General features: G+C 40.9%; 2 protein-coding genes across 2 annotated transcripts; one reads left to right on the plus strand and one right to left on the minus strand.

Annotated features, from left to right (window-relative positions):
* Window positions 1-442: 442 nt before the first annotated feature.
* On the minus strand, window positions 443-3,466 carry eevs (2-epi-5-epi-valiolone synthase). The gene is made up of 5 exons (XM_085778019.1): window positions 3,287-3,466; window positions 1,741-2,374; window positions 1,152-1,391; window positions 809-1,061; window positions 443-611 (listed from the first exon to the last, which is right to left on the minus strand). Exons 1-5 carry the CDS (start codon window positions 3,424-3,426, stop codon window positions 514-516), a joined length of 1,365 nt encoding a protein of 454 aa, XP_085634145.1. The 5' UTR covers window positions 3,427-3,466; the 3' UTR covers window positions 443-513.
* A 2,301-nt stretch (window positions 3,467-5,767) lies between these two features.
* Window positions 5,768-17,316, plus strand: LOC146987241 (uncharacterized). Its single transcript, XM_085776436.1, has 11 exons — window positions 5,768-5,976; window positions 8,297-8,486; window positions 8,573-8,664; window positions 8,749-8,981; window positions 9,209-9,445; window positions 9,529-9,603; window positions 9,714-9,930; window positions 11,341-11,549; window positions 12,815-12,887; window positions 15,280-15,397; window positions 16,943-17,316. The coding sequence occupies exons 1-11, from the start codon at window positions 5,961-5,963 to the stop codon at window positions 17,136-17,138; spliced, it is 1,656 nt and encodes a 551-aa protein (XP_085632562.1). The 5' UTR covers window positions 5,768-5,960; the 3' UTR covers window positions 17,139-17,316.
* Window positions 17,317-17,691: the final 375 nt, after the last annotated feature.

Here is a 17,691-nt window from a genome sequence, read left to right on the forward strand (position 1 = left end):
TGCCTGAATTTTAGAGGTACTGTACATTTAAACTGAATTTCACTTCGCTCGTAAAACCCCAGCAGTTACAATCACCATGGCAATCTCCGAGGGCAGATGTGTTTTGGAAAGACGGTTAGGATGTTTGCTGTGTTAATCACCAACTTTACTGTCAAACATCAGGATGATCATGTACTGTGTGTCTGTGAAGGAGTAAAAAGCTGAGTAATGGCACACTAAAGAAAGACAATGTCACATATGGAAGTTTATACGCTCCCACTGGCATCAGGACACCCATCTATCTAAACCTCCTGTATTTGGAAAGTGCTTTGAGAAATTTCAGTTATGAATTGGGCGCTATAGACACACATTAAACTTGATTTAACTTGACAGAAGTGTGTGGAAACAGTAAGAGTTGTTTCAGATTTTGACTTTATTTTTTTCTAAACAATATGAACTGTAAAAAAAAAAAAAAATTACATATATATTGTTATTCACTTCAGGGTAAACTGATGCAGTGGTGGTGTGGTCAGGTTATGAGCCACAGATGCTGCAGGAGGAGGTGCTCAGCTCATCACACCATTTTTGGTACGCTCTGTTCAGGATCTCGTAAGATGTGTTGTTGAAAATTTCTGCAACAAAGGGAAAAAAAATGCTTTATCAGTATACAGCATTGATATATTGATGTGGACATAACAAGCTCATTGTTTGATTACAACCTATTAGCAAGTAACATGTTATTCCGACATATCATAACCGAACTCCCAGCCCTATATTTTACATTTAAAATGTATGACACTCCTTTCTGTCTCACTCTGATGCATCTTACCTCCTTTCCCAAGACCAACTGGCAGAGGCATCCTGGCCAGACCACCAGAGTGCTTCAGCCTGTCCTGCAGAGACTTCTGTATGAGCTCCATCGTGCATGCCTCATGCCAGACGGGCAGCTCCAGGGCCTCCATGCAACCGATGATCCTTTGCTTCTCTTCTTCTGTCAATAGACCACTCTCTTGAGACACAAAAACCATGTATGACATGTCAATGTTCACCGCCTCGCCATGCAGCAGAGATGGGAGAACTTTCTGTAAGGAAAAGAAAAATGTGACAATGTGAAGATATAATATGTATATTACTGTAATACAGGATAAAGATACAAGCTTGGGATCACTTACCATCTCTAATGCTGGACTGATTAGGTGACCAAAGTCAACAAGTCTGTTGAGGTCATCCTCCCAAAGGTTTGGTGCAAGCTCTTCAAGCATGGTCATAATAGCAATACGAGTTGCCTGTGATGCAGGCTGCAAGCAGTTGTGCTCGTCGACACTATTATCAGCCTGGAATTTTGTGTCCAACAGCATGCGGCCATGTTTCTCAAGAAGCTCAAACAGGCCTCTGTGCTTCATCAAGGCCATCTGCAAAAGAACACAGGAAAAGTCAATATCCCTTGGCTGCACACACAGAGAGGACCGTCCCTTTATGCCATTCTCTCTCCTCATTGGATAAAGGTTGTAGGATACAAGGAAAGTTTTCTCCTCAGCTTACAGCAGAGCAGAGTGACTGACAGACCCGTGTTTCAGACCAAACACTCTATATAAGTGATTGCTGTCGGAAGATATAACTATTTAAGACTTGTATTAACACAAACATTCCGCTTACTTCTGCTTTAAGTTACTACTTTAATCATCAGAGGAAGTTAAAACTTGGTGTTATCATGTTAATCTGTTATTATTTAACCTTTTCTCATCTGGGGCTTTAACGTACCTTTAACATCTCGGCTAGGCCGTTGGAGATGTGTCTTCGAGGAACAGTTTTTATGAAGGACAGATCAAGGAAGACAGCAGTGGGAGGAATGTAGGCACCCAGCTTGTTCTTGCAGTTTGCAAAGTTAACCCCTGTCTTTGCTCCCACGCTGGCATCAATGTAGGAGAGCAGAGTGGTCGGGACCCTAATGTAGGGGGTGCGCCTCCTGTAGAGTGAGGCGGCCAGGCCCACAACGTCCAGGCACACCCCTCCACCTATGGCAATGATGGGCTCTCTGCGACGGTCAAGGGAGAAGTTGTTGACCTCTTCTAAGATCTTTAAGGCCATTTCCATGGATTTGTTCTCCTCAGTTGTGGGTAGAGCCAAGATCTTGTGTAGGACATTGTTGGCCTCAAAGTACTCGGTTATCTTGGCACCGTAGATTTTGTACACTTCCTGGTCAACAACCACAAAGCGTTTGAGTTGTTTGCTCGACTTTTTAGTGTCCTCCAACTGCTGTGGGTCGGTCATGTGACCCAGCAGAAGTGTGTCATTGCACGGCTCCAGCAGGTTCCGAGTCTCAGTGACCTTATAGGTGAAGACAATGGGGCTGACCACTGTCCAAGTTATGTCCTTTTCTGTGACACTCTCGTAGCTGAGACACAAAAACATACACACAAAAAATGTATTATAATCTCATGAATACTGCCAGTGCTTTCTGCGTAAGATACCAGTTATTATTACAGCTTGTTATGTTAATACAATGCATTAGTCTAATCACAAGGTTCCTCTATCTACTGCAAGTGTTGCTGAGGTTTTGGCTCTTTTTAGGCATCAGGGTACAGGACAGCCATGTGCAACTGCACATGGATACAAAACTTGCACCACACAAATTTACGGTCATAACAAATTTGGAATCTGGACAGAATTAAAACGCCTTCTTCCAGAATTTACAGTTTCCTGTTTCCCTGTTAGTTACAGTAGCACTGATATGTGCAACCTGCCATTTTCTGTCCTGGAAAACTACATGTGTTCAGACAGCTCTCTAAATGTGTTAGTTTGATCGACAGTAGGGTTATTATTCTTCATGTGTTTTCCCTAAAGCCAGAATTTTTTTACAGCAGCTGTCACATTACTCATACAAACATGAATAACCTAGGGCCAAAATCCAACTCAAGAGTGATATCTGAGATACTGGTCTACCTGGTTGACAAAATCTGTGTCGTTAAAAAAAAAATATATATATTTATATATATATATATATATATATATATATATATATATATATATATAATTTGTACCTGCCTAACCTGGCCTTTTCCCAAAAACATTATGTGTGACTGAGGAAAAAGTCATTGTTAACAAGAAAATAATAGGGAAAAAAACACAGTTTTTATGAAAAATCACACCACTAGACAAATATGTAAAAGAAAAGCTAACAAAAAAAGAATTAAACAAAACCAGCACAATACATTCCCTCCATTACCTATATTAAACTCTGTAAGATGAGTGTGAGAAAGATAAAAAAAAAAAAAAAAAGAAAAGAAAAGAAAATTTGGATACTCACATTTTTGCAGCAGAGACATAGTCAACTTTGTCCCTGTTCACCTTCTTTCTCAGTTTGCGTTGCCATGTACCTTTGACCCGCACTAGGCTGAACTCAGTTTTCTTTCCTTTATTTTTACCTTCAAAATGACCCCTCCCCATTCTTTTTGTGGTAACTTAAGGATTACGGATACAGGTGTGGAAAAACAGTTAACAGATTGAATGAATGTCACTTTCAGAAGTCTTTATACTGTATGTAGAATTTAGAGGATGTCCCTGAGACAAGGGTGGAGCATCGTCTTTCAGTGTGGCATGTTGTCACATGTAGTAACCCTTATACAATTTTTTGTGTAACTGGGCATATGGAGCATCCACATTACCTAACTAAACGAAAATATGGTTATGAAAGAGAAACAGGTGACATAACATCTTATCATTTCCTTATTAGAAACTATATTAGTATTTTGGGTAATTAGTCATTTTCAGTAATACATTAGGAAAAGGTGTTTTACACAAATTGGGAAAAAGAGACTTTGATGCCCATGTAACTTAACAACTTTATGACATCTCTGTATGATCCACTACTTGCACTTACACTGGAGCACTGACACGTTGCTGTTGTTGTTTAAAAGTATTTTGAGTTGCAGTTTCTGCATTGTTTTGTTGTTGTTGTCCTGTTTTCTTATTCTCAACTGCCATTTTGCAACAGTTTTAACCAGATCCTTATAGTCATGAGGAAACTTGACACTTAAATGACATTATGAATTTGCATTCATTAATTTATTTTGGCTGCAAGTTTAGGTAATTGTGTGGTTAAGTTCACACACTAATACACATTAACACACAGACAGACACACATCTTTATCTTTTGACAGAATTTGTTGACAATGAAAAAAAATCACATATCACTGGGTTTGTCCTTTAAAATGAATTTAAGGTCTTAATACATCCATCCATCCAGAGGTCAAAAGATTGGCTGATGACAGTCAAGCCACGTTTTAGCACTCATCATTATCCCGTAGTATAATGAGACTATAAGGAGAACAAGGCCGTAAAATGTTTGTTTTTTCATAATCTATTCTTTATCTTCTCCAGACACCCTTGAGCTGATCAACTTCATAATATGAGACACAACCTAATATGAAGTGTGAACAGTCATAATGATCTTGGCTAAGCTAAAATACATGTTTGTTTGTTTTTAGTTCAAGTGGTGCTCCACTGTGTTACTGTAACATACAACAATCTGTCAAATGTTATAGTAAAAAAGAAGGCCCCGACCCAGGACTGTGAGACTGCAGAACACGGCCTTCACGTGTTTGACCAAATGTGACAGAGGTTGTTCCAAAACAATTATCACCCAGTTGCAGATCCCATCATCTACCCTGGATTGCTGTTTGATTTTTCTGTTTCTTCTGTTATTGTATTTTCTGTGGGTCGTGGGTCCCATCTTTAAAGCAGAAGTAAGCGATCCGGTCGTTTTGGCTAATGCTGCGTTCCAGGCAGGCTTTTGAAACCGTAAGTTACAGCTTCAAGTCACAACTTACGACTTTGTAGCGTTCCAGGCAACCCGCAACTCGCATTTCTCCGACCTGTTGTCTGTGAAAGTGCACTATAACGGCCACTCGTAACTTCCAACCCGTGAACTCGCACCAGATCGAACTGGTACGACTTCACAGGTCGGAAAAACACGAGTTACGGGTTGCCTTGAACGCACCATAACTTCTTGTCAGCCGATGGAGTTAGCAGCCCCCGCCCTCGTCATGGATCTATTGGTCCTCGTCCCTACGTCACCACATTCACGCGCATCCCTTGGCTGCACACACAGCCCTTCATGCCGTTCTCTCTCCTCATTGGATAAAACTTGTAGGATACAAGGAAAGTTTTCTCCTCGGCTCAGAGCAGAGTGACTGACAGACCTGTGTTTCGGACCAAACACTAAGTGATTGCTGTCGGAAGATATAACTATTTAAGACTTATATTAACACAAATATTCCGCTTACTTCTGCTTTATATAAACAGATTAACTAACACTCTAATAAATTAATAAGGCCACTTTATTCATTTAGGCGACTACAGTAGGCTAGTTGGTGTATTTTACATTTTATTCCATTCTCTGTTGGACTTTTACTGTATGTGGCAACTTACTGTTTTAGATACCAAACCAAGTCATTTTACTGACTGGATTTGTTTTGTTTGTTGTTTTCTCTTCTCCTCTCTGTTATTTTGTATGTTTGTGCACAAGCACCTTGCAACTTTGTTAAGAAAGGTGCAATGTAACTGAAGCTAATTATTATCGTTGCTCCTTCCAGGCACAATGTGTATTCCAGACACTCCACTGAAATTGAACCTTTATGAAACACCAAACACCCACACCCAAATTTCACCCTGATGCCCCCCAACCTTACCCCTTTGACGCCACCCCCACCCCACCGAACAGCTGCACCTTGAACCAGGAAACCCCGTTTATAGTATCTGTGTCACTGTAGCATTGAACTAACCACATCACACACACGTGCCACAGTGAGTTTGGTAAGTGGTTTGTAAGGTTGTGTAACCCACCAACACAGTCACTCCCCTCACTTAACAATTTGCATAGTTGCTGTGATATAACCGGAACTCCACGACCACGTAAAAAACTCTTCACACTCACCGAAGCTGACAGCTGCCGGAGTCCGTCACGCCCATTAACACAAACCATGCCTACCGAGAAAGGTAAGATAGTTACTCAATTGTTTGGTTGTGTCTGGGGGTAGAGAAAACACCGTACAGTAGAATATAGAGGAACAAACAGCACCGTGGTCCAGCGTGTATCTGCGCCTTGTTTAGAGCAGATATTGCCTATCTTAAGATTGGCAACTTTCTATCGCCTCTCTGACGCATGTTGTGTAGTCATGGTCGCAGGGAAACGTTTTCATGCTGCACAATATCTTTGTTACATGTAAGTAGGCTATTATGTGTAAAGTAGGGTGGTTCATATTACTACCCCACTATATGTGTGGTATGTGTAGTATTCAAGCAAGTGCAGTCAAAAACTTATTGTAAAAGTAGCCTACATACATATAACAACATGCACTTTAATTATAAAAAAAATGTCTGGAAAGATCATGCATCAGTGTGTAAAGTTACTGTTGTACTTGGTTTGGGTAAAGTTAGTTTAAGCTGCTTCATTTACATTTAGATAGTTTGATATATTGGTTCTAAACCCAGAGTTGTAGATACCACTGAATTGGTCATTCAGGAAGAATATTAAATAAACCTGCACAGCAATGAGATGATAAATGGGAGTGGAAATCTTAAAAAAACAAACAAAAAACAAACAAACAAATGATACTGTACAAAATCGAATAGAAAATGTATACAAAATACAATTTAAATCAATGGGCATCAAACTGTCATTGAAATTATTCCACATGAAAACATCTTTGCTCACAACCTTGACATAAGCAAAAAAAAAAAAAATTGAAGCAAAATCAAAAATGGTTTCAGGTGGAGTTTATGACATTTAGCTCCCAAAAACAAAATCTACAAAAAACATTTTGTTAAATTTCAATGTTTTAATAATAATGCTTTTGGTTAGATAAAATAACTTCACTGTGGTCTGTTCTTGTTCCAAACCTACTCTGATTGGACAACATAAATCTTAACACTCCACTCACATGCCACACCTGCAGCTCTGAGGAATGGGGACAATAATTACACGTTGAAATTCCCAAAACATGAGCAGAGCGTGTACCCGACGGAAAAATAACTCACAGTGCCATGGGTGTGAGGAAATCACATGGTGCCAGAGACTGCACACGGACCTCCTCAAAGCCAAATGCAACTATGTAGGAGGAGAGCATGACTGCTTCATAGTGATCAACTTATGCTGGACAGACACATGTTTCCTTTATGCACGTTTTACATTTCACATTAAACAGTAAGCAGAAAGTTCCATAGTCTTCTGTTGTTAATGAAACAGGTCCACAGCTCTGTGCCTTAAAACGAGCCGCCATGTCTCAGCACATTAATAATGATTGAAGACATATTCAATCAAAATCGTGGCCTGTGTAGTGCCCTATCATTCTTGTTAATGAATAATGGTGTGGACCAGACTTGATGGCTCACCTGTTTTGATGTAGCATGACCCAAAACACAATATGGGACCCAGCTCGACACTGCTTTCTACTCGTTAACTGATATTTCTGCACTCATTATATGTTTTAAATCTGTAAAATAAACACTAGCTGTCAAATGAATGCCCCTCTAAAAAGTACTGTTTCAGAAATATATAACATAGCATAAAACACTACAAAAATTGTACTAAACAACAGTATTTCAGTCACTTACTAGTTTATTAATGCACAACTGAAAGAAAAAGCAACTCAGTTCAAGCTCTTTGCATTTTGTTGCTTTAATTGATTTGTTTTGTATGGAGACATGATATTGAAAACTTGAAAAATCGCCACTGTATTGACCAAAAAAAATAATACCATCAAGAAAATAACCTAAATATCACCAACCAATGAACATACTTTGTCATCATTTATTACTGCAGCCCTGACATCTCTCAAGCTGGTTAGTTGTGTTGTACTGAAGCATTTATTGAAGCTTGATCAGGGTGAATAGAGATGAGAAGTGCGAGTTAACACTGTGTAATGCCACCAAGTTTTGACAGTTTTATTTCTCCCTTGCTTTTTAAATCCTGAATTGTACATATAGATTCTTCACAGAGCCTGTACAGTCACATTGTATATTTTATACAATACCAGCCTCCCATGGGAAGGTTGCTGCCTGTGACCCTGAAGTGCTCCAGTATTATGACTGTTTACTCCGCTGACCAGACACTCAGTCCATCATATCTTTATAACCTTGGTTGCTACAGCAACGGCTGTTGGGAACTGGGCCAGCTCGACTCTATCAGCGTCTCCACTCCAGCTTCCTTTTGAGATTGTGAACTGTTGATTTCCAGGGCATACTTGTCAATAAACACTATCTAACGTTACTTGATGATGATCAAAAAAGGAAAAATGACTCAGTGTTATTCCACCAGTTCCTGACACCCCAGTGGAGGTCCTCGTGGATCTCCTGTCAAAGGCCAGTGAGATAGCTGGATCAAGTAGTAATGTCCCAGAAGAGTTAAAGGGTCACCTGGAGAGGGCTCTGGACATAGCCAGCGGCCTTGATGACTACCTGGAGAACATGACAACACCGGAAAGTGAACCGCTGACCGAGCTTTATGAGTACGTGCTATATTTGAATCCATTAATCATCCAAAGTTCAAAGTAAGAATAATGAGGTTATTCTTCCTCCTTATTGTTATTTGTAGAAAAACAGTTTCGCATGACTGGGACAAGGTTCACAAGGAGGGCAAAACTATGTTCCGGCTTCCAAAGGAGTGCATCACTGGACATGTTGAAGGTTAGACATTTATACACACACTGCTCACTGTTGTTATATTCATTGATTTATTATGATACATGCTCTCTTGTGTGTTTTTGGCAGGCCAGACCCTGAAGATGCTGGTTCGCATGAGTCAAGCCAAGAGGGTCCTAGAGATCGGGATGTTCACTGGTTACGGAGCTCTGTCCATGGCCGAGGGGCTTCCTGATGATGGTTGTCTAATTGCTTGCGAGTTAGAGCCATACCTGAAAGAGTTTTCTCAGCCCATCTTTGACAAGTCTCCGCACGGCAAGAAGATAACGATTAAAACCGGCTCTGCCATGGACACCCTTAAAGTAAGCACAGAAACTAAGCATTGCTGAAAGAGAGAATCTGGATGTTTTCAGAGACCTATTTGAAGATTAAAAGGACTGTTTTACAAACCAATAGTTCATGCAGCATTTATCACTTTAACATTTACAGCCGTAGTTATTGCGTGTCGTAGGCAGCAGCACAGACTCTTCTTTTTGGAGTCACTGTGGGCCACGTGACAGGTTTTCTAATAGCTATCTGTCCCTTCCAGGAACTGGCTGCTGCAGGCGAGCAGTTTGACATGGTCTTCATTGATGCTGACAAGAACAATTACATCAACTACTACAATTTTATCCTGGACAATAATCTGCTGAAACTACGAGGGGTCATGTGTATAGATAACTCACTGTTCAAAGCTAAGGTTTATCTCAAAGACACCACAGATAGCAATGGGCTGGCGCTTCGAGAATTCAACCAGTTTGTGTCCAATGACCCACGGGTGGAGCAGGTAAATTTCAGACCTTTACATACTTGTATGTGTTTATTCAGGTATTATCTTTTTTATGTAAACGATGCCTATCTTGTTTAAAGGTCATTATCCCCCTCAGAGATGGCATCAGTGTTATCTGCCGGGTCTCTGTGGCATCCGAGTGCTCAAGGACACAGGTACTGTTTGGATAACCCTCTGTTCAGCCAGTACTGACAACGATGAGTTTGACTTTGTTATAGCATCATTCTCACTGATTTTGTCTGCTTGTCTTGTTTCTGTTTGTCAGAGTAAAGTAACAGATGATGAGGTTTTCCGTGGAGTCCAGGGGCGCCCCATCCTCGATCGAATGCGTCTTGATGGAAAGGTGGCCTACGTGACGGGTGCTGGTCAGGGGATAGGCCGAGCATTCGCTCATGCCCTGGGGGAGGCGGGAGCAAAGGTGGCTGTGGTCGACGTAGACGAAGTTAAAGCAGAAGCAGTCACAAAAGAGCTCTTACTCAAAGGTATGGCACGTGAACACAACATGTATAGTTGTGATATTGCTGTTATACCCATTAATGTACACTGCAGAAAATCCAGGGATGGGTTGTTGATTGGTGAAAAAATAAACGATTAATGATGAAAATATTCATTATGTTCCCTAAAATATGAATATATTTTTTGTCAGGCAAAAATTGGACTATGCTTGGATTGCTGAAAGCATTACAATAAATAATTTATAGTGGCATTTTTAGCTTTTAAACTTCATGTTAAGGAAGCAGCAGTGGCATTCAGTATTTAAGAGAAAGTTTTATGTTAAATGACCAGCCTATATCAGTATAATATGATGTATCATTGATTGTAATTTTCCACTGACATATGGTAGTATGTGAGCTGGTGTACGTCTCTAAATTGTGGAAAAAATTGTTTTGGTGGGTGACCTGTGGAGTATTTAAGCAAACCAGGCTCTGGTGTTTATTTTCATTTTACCTCCAAACAGCTGTACTTGTTTGAATACACCTCTCTCTTATTTTGCTGATTTAAAGAAAAACTGTTGTGATGCAGTAAACAATCACGATCAGTCTCTCCAATTATTTTATTGATCAGTTATTCTATGTAAAACATGAGACATTATAAAAATGCTGATCATGGTTTCAAATAACATTATAAGTAATAGAAATGTGAAAATACTTATCATGTGCTAGGTTTGCTCTATCTTTCTCCTATAATGCACAAACTGAAGACCGGAATACGGATTGTGAAATAGGTCCCTTCAGACATATTAAGTTGTCATAGATGAGTAGAGTTCATTAAATTGCTCACTTGAGATGCAGCAATAACTTTACAGGAACACGTGGCAGACAGTAACTAAAGGAAGGATGAAAGAGGTAGAAACGAACTGTACTTCTTGGGAGTCCTGAGGCAAAATGAAACACCTGTGAAAAGAGTCAAAGCATTACAACGGGTGAAACAGGTCAGTCTGCAGTGTCTGAAACGTTACATGTCACACTGATCAAAGACCCTCTAGGCACAGCAGCTTTACTGGGTAGAACACCAGCACATGTACTTACATGAGTACTTTGAAACACATTTGTGCCGCATGTCATTGACTGTCGCTGTGTTCAGTATGGCTTGTAGCCAGCAGATGGCAGCATAGTACAGGTTATCCAAATCCTGTGTGTGGTTTTTTTTGTCCCCCTGCACTTTCCTAAAAAATGAAATGTTCTTTACATTAAAAAGAGAGGAATTTTATAGTATTTTTATAATTACATTGTATTTTATTTTATTTGATAATGCTTGTATCGTTTTTTATTTATTTAATGAACCAGATGACAAATAGAATTAATTTCATGAATTACTAAACATATAGCATATACATGGTTTTCACACACTCATACTTTTTCCACACTTCTTTTTTGCACAATCTTTTGCAGGTATCAATGCCCTTTCAATCACAGCTGACATTAGCAAGTCAGAAGATGTCCAGAGGATGACTGACAGCATCGTCTCCAAATGGGGAGCCATCCACATCGCTTGTAACAACGCCGGCATCAACATGAACTCAGCCAGTGAAGACACCAGTTTAGAGGAGTGGGACCAAACCTTTAATGTCAACCTGAGGGGGACTTTCATGTGTTGCCAGGTGTGTATCACGGGATGGAAATGCTGTGTGTGTGTGTCACAGTGTTTCTTTAAGTGTGATGCAATGAAAATACTTAGGCAATGTAGAAATTCAATTAAGGTTTAAGTTTCATTCATGTTAACAAGGAATTAATGATCTCATAGGATTTTTTCCTCTATGCTCTCACTGTGAAATACTATCTACAAAGAATTTTATTTTTCACCCCAAACCTATTTGTTTTTTAAATAAAAGACAGAGGAAGACAATAATGATATAGCTCTAAAAAGCCTTTGAGTGTCATAAAACTTGAAAATGAGATACTAGGCTAAAATCCTGTATGAGCTGATTTAATCTCAAGGTGTCTTTTATTCACATTTGTGAAACTGGAATGATTGTGTTTAACAGAAATAAAACAACACCAGAGACAGAAACAGACACTTAATAAATATTTGATAAAGACATTTTTTTCACAGATCATATCAACTTTTTAACTAGAAAGTACTTAACACATACTTAACAGTTGTTGAAAAAAAGGAGGAACATTTTTTTCCTACTATAACACCAGTATCTACATTGTTTCTGTGAAAAGCACAAATCTCCACAGCAGCAACTTTCAACACTAGCATAAAGAGCCCTGTTTTCAGCTTTGTGACTACTCCACAGACACCCGTAGGTTGGTAAATAGCTTTCCTCATGACACATACTCATAATTTTATGTCAAACATTTCAAGGCAACAATCAGTGTTCACACTGACACATTGTAAAGCAGGTACAATGACTGAAAGCCACAGTCTAGAGATGCAGGGTTGAAACCAAAATCTTTCTAAAATAATCTTCATTGGTGTACAATTTCGTAACAATAAAAACTAGGATTTCTTTTACCAATTAGAAATATTTCTATCACCATCATTGCTCATAAGAATGAATATATTGAGAGAACTAAATTGACTCTTGATGACATATTGCTTCAGTAGTCGATCTCTGTCAAGACTAGTTATAGAGTATGACCTAATTACTGATGGTCCAACCAGCTTTACTTGTACCGTAGCTAAATTTAGTACCAAACTATCTAGTGGGCTATCTAGTGTATATGTAGGCCGCACCACCTTTTATGCGCAGCTTTAAAATCTGCTAACGTGCACCAAATGTTGTTTAACCAACGATGAGTGTCTCCAAGGATAAACTACATGTTTTTCTGTTGATCTGTACTCTTGTGCTTGTGTGTAGCATATCAGTGCCATAATAAGATGTTTAATGTGGCTCTTTTCCCTGAATCCTCGCCTTAGGCAGCAGGTCGAGTGATGTTGAAGCAAGGATACGGCAAGATTATCAACACAGCCTCCATGGCCAGTCTAATAGGTGAGTGATGATTCTATTCCCCCACTCTCTCTCTCTGGAGCCCCTCCATGTCTGCTTTTAATCTCTCCATTTGGCGTGGAGAGTCGGGCTGAGAGGAGGAGGGGGAGGAAGTAAGAGAGTTAAATACATTTGTGCTGTACAGCTATGTGTGGGAGTATACATCACATTAAATAGTTTTTATCATCAGACAGAAAGTCGTCATATCTGACTTAGGATCGTTGCTTTTGCGAAGCAGAAACAAGGAAGAGAATCGGCTTTCAGTGCGTCTTACAGTTTCCATGTTTGTGAGCAAACTTGATGTGAACCTGCACATTTAAAACAGGATTAGGCAGCTTTTCTCTTTGCAACTTTTACCCTAGTTAAACTGTTCTATAGAGATGCATCCACCCCTGCATACAGTAAGCACAGCAGGAAATACAAAGTGTTGTGATTGCGTCTCGCTGAGGCGGTTTTGCATCATAATAAACATCCCCTCTCTGCGGAGCTGTCTGGAGGATGTGGAAGGCAACCTGAGGTCCAACTTGGGAAGGGAGGGTTCCTGTGCAAAGGCAAAACCTCAGCCTGTGCCAGCGGCCTTGTTTGAACAGCGGAAGACACTTTTAGAGTCTAGTGAGAGCCTAGTAAAAGCCTTGTAATACACTGCACCGGTGTAATATTCCTCCTCCAACAGGTTCCTCCAGAGGAACGGCAACACTTCATCAGCAGTATAGTCAAATCGCCAGTAAACCGCTGTGCCATATGGGCCCCAGTCCCGACTGTGGGGGCAATCTGTAAAACAGGAGCATGCTGGTAAATAGAGGCCGGCATAAAAAAAATGATCAATTACTCACATTACGTACAGTCCTTCAGGAATTTACTTTATTGGTCTGGACATCTGTTGTAATATTGTCATAATGTGTAATCAGATGGGACCTGTTCAAGCCAAGTGGAAGCCCAAAAAGCAGCAGTAAATGCCCAATTAAAATGCACAATGACAGCTTTTTGTCCATCTGCTGAATAGAATGTGTGTGTGCCCACTAACACCCCCTCCATACACACACGCACATCAAGCACCTTTTTTTTTCTGAATGACACCCAGACAGGAAATATTGAAGTTGATATGGTCAGTGCATGATGACCTTACCGAGGGATTTGTGACTCACACACACACACCTGCAGATCTTTGCTGCATGCTAATGCACATTAGCGTCATTTATGGGAAAAGAGTGCATTATTTGAACTCCTTATCTGCTCAGAAGAATTCCAAACTTAGAGGCGTGCCTGATAAAGAGCATGTTTTCTTCCACTTGAAATGGGCAATAAGTAGCAGGGTGAATGTTAAAGAGGGCTTTGGAGAATGCTCTCCTTCTACCTCCTTTTTCCTTCTCTGGGGATTACTGCTCTTTAAGACGGCGAAAACATCAATGCAGGTTTATTTAAAGGATGAAGGCATTTTCTGAATGGTATTTGGGGGCCGTATCATCAGGTCTTGAGTGAGGATTAGTGCTGTTAGGCATTTTGAGCTGTGTTTCCTGTCCTGATAAGTCGGATTTCACCTTCAATCTGCGTGTAAGCCCTGGGCTCTGCTCCTCCTCGCCTGCTCCTCTGAGGTCCTAACCTACCCTTATCCAGCCCTGCCCAGCCCAGCCCAACCTCACCTTCTTCTGCTATCTCACCACACTCTGCAAAATCCCACTCAACCACACTCTCAGCTATGATGCTGTTGTCCTTCCCTTTACATCTTATTTCCTCAGTACTTTCCACCTTCTACCCCCCTCGTCCTGCACATTTCCCTCCTCTTTTATCCCAGCAAAGTGTGCAGGATGCTCCGGCCTTTTCTCCCCAGGACCAGTCCCTGCCTCTTTGCAGCTGGCCAGTATTTATCATCCCGGTCTCACACTGAAGCCATTTGGCAGTCACATCGGCAGGTGATGAGGTTAACTACTAAAGTTGTATGTAACTTGGAGCCTTCCTTGTGATGATTAATCAACCAGCAGAAAATGAGCCCCTGTCCCGGCAATCCCATGCAGTGTGCAGCATCTGTGATGGTCAAGGCAAACAAATGGCTCCCTGCCTTTGTTGCTGAGGACAGAGCATAACTGGACAGTATAAGCAATTAATTTTACATGGCTTTCTCCGCAGAGTCCCACCAGCAGCTAATGGAAGAGCTTTTATGTAGTGTCGGCAAGAAACTGCAGGGGCTGCAATATACAGTAAAATAGTAAAATGTATAGGTTGTTAGTCACCTTTTAGAGAGGAGCTGTTATTATTCTAAAAGATGAAACAAAACACTTTAATGATTACCTGGGAAAAGTACATACCATTATAGATGATGCAATGAATGTTAGCTTTATGAATCGCTGCATATTTTTATCCATTTAGGGCAACTGATGCTTTGTGTTCTCCCCTGCAGTTCCCCATCCCCAGAAGCAGCTTTCCTACAACACATCCAAGGCTGGAGTGGTCAAACTAACGCAGACCCTTGGCACCGAATGGATTGACAGAGGAGTGCGTGTCAACTGCATCTCACCGTAAGTGCTGTCTATTCTTGGCCTTCTTCTCTTTAGTGGTCCACCTTGTTGAGTGTGGTGAAGGGATTGAGCTGCAAAAGGAAGTGGTGATTAGTGTGTTTGCTTTCATATGAAGAGCCCCATTTGAGAATGATGCACTAATTTAAGTCCTCAAACAATGCATCAGTGCTTAATTAGATGATGTCTTGAGGGATGAATCAACCAAACACTTGCTCTAATTGTTCTATTCAATTAGGGAATCAAATTTGCAACCTCACTCCAAGTGTCGCTGCAACAATAGCGCCTTGTTTGTATCTATTTGTCTGTGAAGCTGAGCAGTGGGAAGAAAAGAGGAGAACACAGGAAAGGCTGTATGTGTACGTGTACGTTTGTGTGTGTGTGTGTGTACAAGGGTGAGTGTGTGTGTGTATGTGTTAAGTGGAGCATCCCTTAGCCCCAGCCATCCCTGAGCAAATCCGTCCGGTGGCACCGGGCGAGCCAGGCCCAGTCACAGCCCCAGAACAAAGCCCTCACACGCGCCGCGCTCAGCCTTATTTATCGGCAGCTTGTTTGCTAATTTTAATTTGCAAAGAAGCAATTCTCTCTCCCCTCGCTAACTGGGTGTCTCAATGGGCTGCTGATTTCTTTGAAGTGACAGTCGGTAAATATGCATAAAAAAGGGACACAATTAGCGCTCACGAGGTTGACTGGAGCCTGATTCCATTGGCAACTTTAGCCGCAGCGGTGATAAGCTGCATTATCTAGAAAATTGGCTGAGGGAAAACAGTACCTCTGATTGCCAGGAAAGGTTCCAGATAACAGGGCAGCTGAAGAGAAATATAATTGAGGTGGAATATGTTAACCAAGGTGTCACACGCTCCTTGGAAGTGCTAATTTAGCCAAATGTTGGAATTCCATATCAAGGCGCCGGGATACATCGAACAATGATTCAGACCTTGTGGCTTTTAGTCACTGTCACGTTGATTATGTAGAAAGTCAGAAGTCGTCTCATATTAGGCACAAGCGGGCGTGTTGACATATTTATTCAAATCTAAGCTCTGTGATATTTCACTGGAGGAGGTGGAAGGAACTGCATTTGTTGTGACACGGAGCTGTTGGACGACAAAGCAGCCACGCACGAGAAGAAAAGCAGCACACCTGTTTACTTACGGATTCAACCCGAGCACCGTGTCAGCTTCAGCATCAGCTCTGCGAGGAGTTCAAGCACATTTCAATCAAGATTATGAGGGAGTTGCATATAATAAGTAGTTAACCAAAGGCTATGAGCAAATTATGCCAGACAGACCTCATACCCGTGGGCTCTTCCTGAGATGTGCCAGTCATTAAGGTGCCACCAGTCCCACAGTAAATATCAGAGATGCCATGCCATGCCCTTTCTTCAAAGGATAATTGGGTTTATTTTTGTCACCAAAGTGGTGGCTCTGAAACAACGCTGTCACTCCTGGCTCTGAACTGTGATGCCTTCTGATTTCATTGTATGCGTGTTTTTTCTTTTCTTTTTTTTCTTTCCTCTTTCTCTCACACTTTCTCTGTCTCTCTTTTTAGGGGGATTGTTGACACCCCTCTCATCCACTCTGAGAGTCTGAGGCCTCTGGTGCAGCGCTGGCTGTCAGATATCCCTGCTGGTAGACTGGCTCAAGTGACAGACCTGCAAGCTGCAGTGGTCTACTTGGCATCTGACGCCTCCGACTACATGACAGGGCATAACTTAGTCATAGAGGGTGGGCAAAGTCTGTGGTAGAAGAGGGTAGATGAAGAGATGAAAACTTTTTTTTCCTCTTCACTCTCCTGGGATTAGTCTCAGAAATAGGTGGCATTCACATTATCTCCCTTTGACACATTCAGAGTATTAACTTTTGGTCAGCAGTCAAAAAAATGTAAATGTATCTTGTTAAGTAATAAAAGCAGTACAACAGCCACCAGTCTTCTTGTCACACTGTAAATTTGCTGACTTGAGAGAGAGGAAAATTGTAACTTTTCTTCCAAACCCGTCCAAATAGTTTTGTCACAATTTCAGTTGAGTTTTTGTAGCTTCTCTTTTGTAGTGCATTTCTTACAAGTGTTTTTCAAAGTGTGTGGATGGTGAAGAAATGACAGTTGTAATAAACAAAGTGGAGGCGTGAGTACAGTGCATGACAGAATGTATGTCTGATTTTTTCTTTATGTTATATAGTGCACAATGGCACCAGAAGAGCCCTGTTTATTTGCCTTAAATGTCAGAGAAAGTGCAGATAATACAGAGTGACTGGTTCAGTGATGAGCACAAGATAGCACTGAGGAGTAGTGCACTGTCT

This window comes from Trachurus japonicus, chromosome 5 (genome assembly GCF_045865225.1).
Source record: "Trachurus japonicus isolate A0001 chromosome 5, Traja_1.0".
Taxonomy (NCBI): Eukaryota; Metazoa; Chordata; class Actinopteri; order Carangiformes; family Carangidae; genus Trachurus; species Trachurus japonicus.

What these genes read in the sequence shown, in the direction of transcription:
- eevs (XM_085778019.1), bottom strand. Translation starts at nt 3,426, where the DNA reads ATGGGGAGGGGTCATTTTGAAGGTAAAAATAAAGGAAAGAAAACTGAG. An exon ending in TCAGTCCAGCATTAGAGATG is followed by an intron (nt 1,062 to 1,151) that starts GTAAGTGATCCC and finishes TTTTCCTTACAG; the next exon opens with AAAGTTCTCCCATCTCTGCT. An exon ending in AGTTGGTCTTGGGAAAGGAG is followed by an intron (nt 612 to 808) that starts GTAAGATGCATC and finishes CCTTTGTTGCAG; the next exon opens with AAATTTTCAACAACACATCT.
- LOC146987241 (XM_085776436.1), top strand. An exon ending in CATCACTGGACATGTTGAAG is followed by an intron (nt 8,665 to 8,748) that starts GTTAGACATTTA and finishes TGTTTTTGGCAG; the next exon opens with GCCAGACCCTGAAGATGCTG. An exon ending in ATGACCCACGGGTGGAGCAG is followed by an intron (nt 9,446 to 9,528) that starts GTAAATTTCAGA and finishes TCTTGTTTAAAG; the next exon opens with GTCATTATCCCCCTCAGAGA.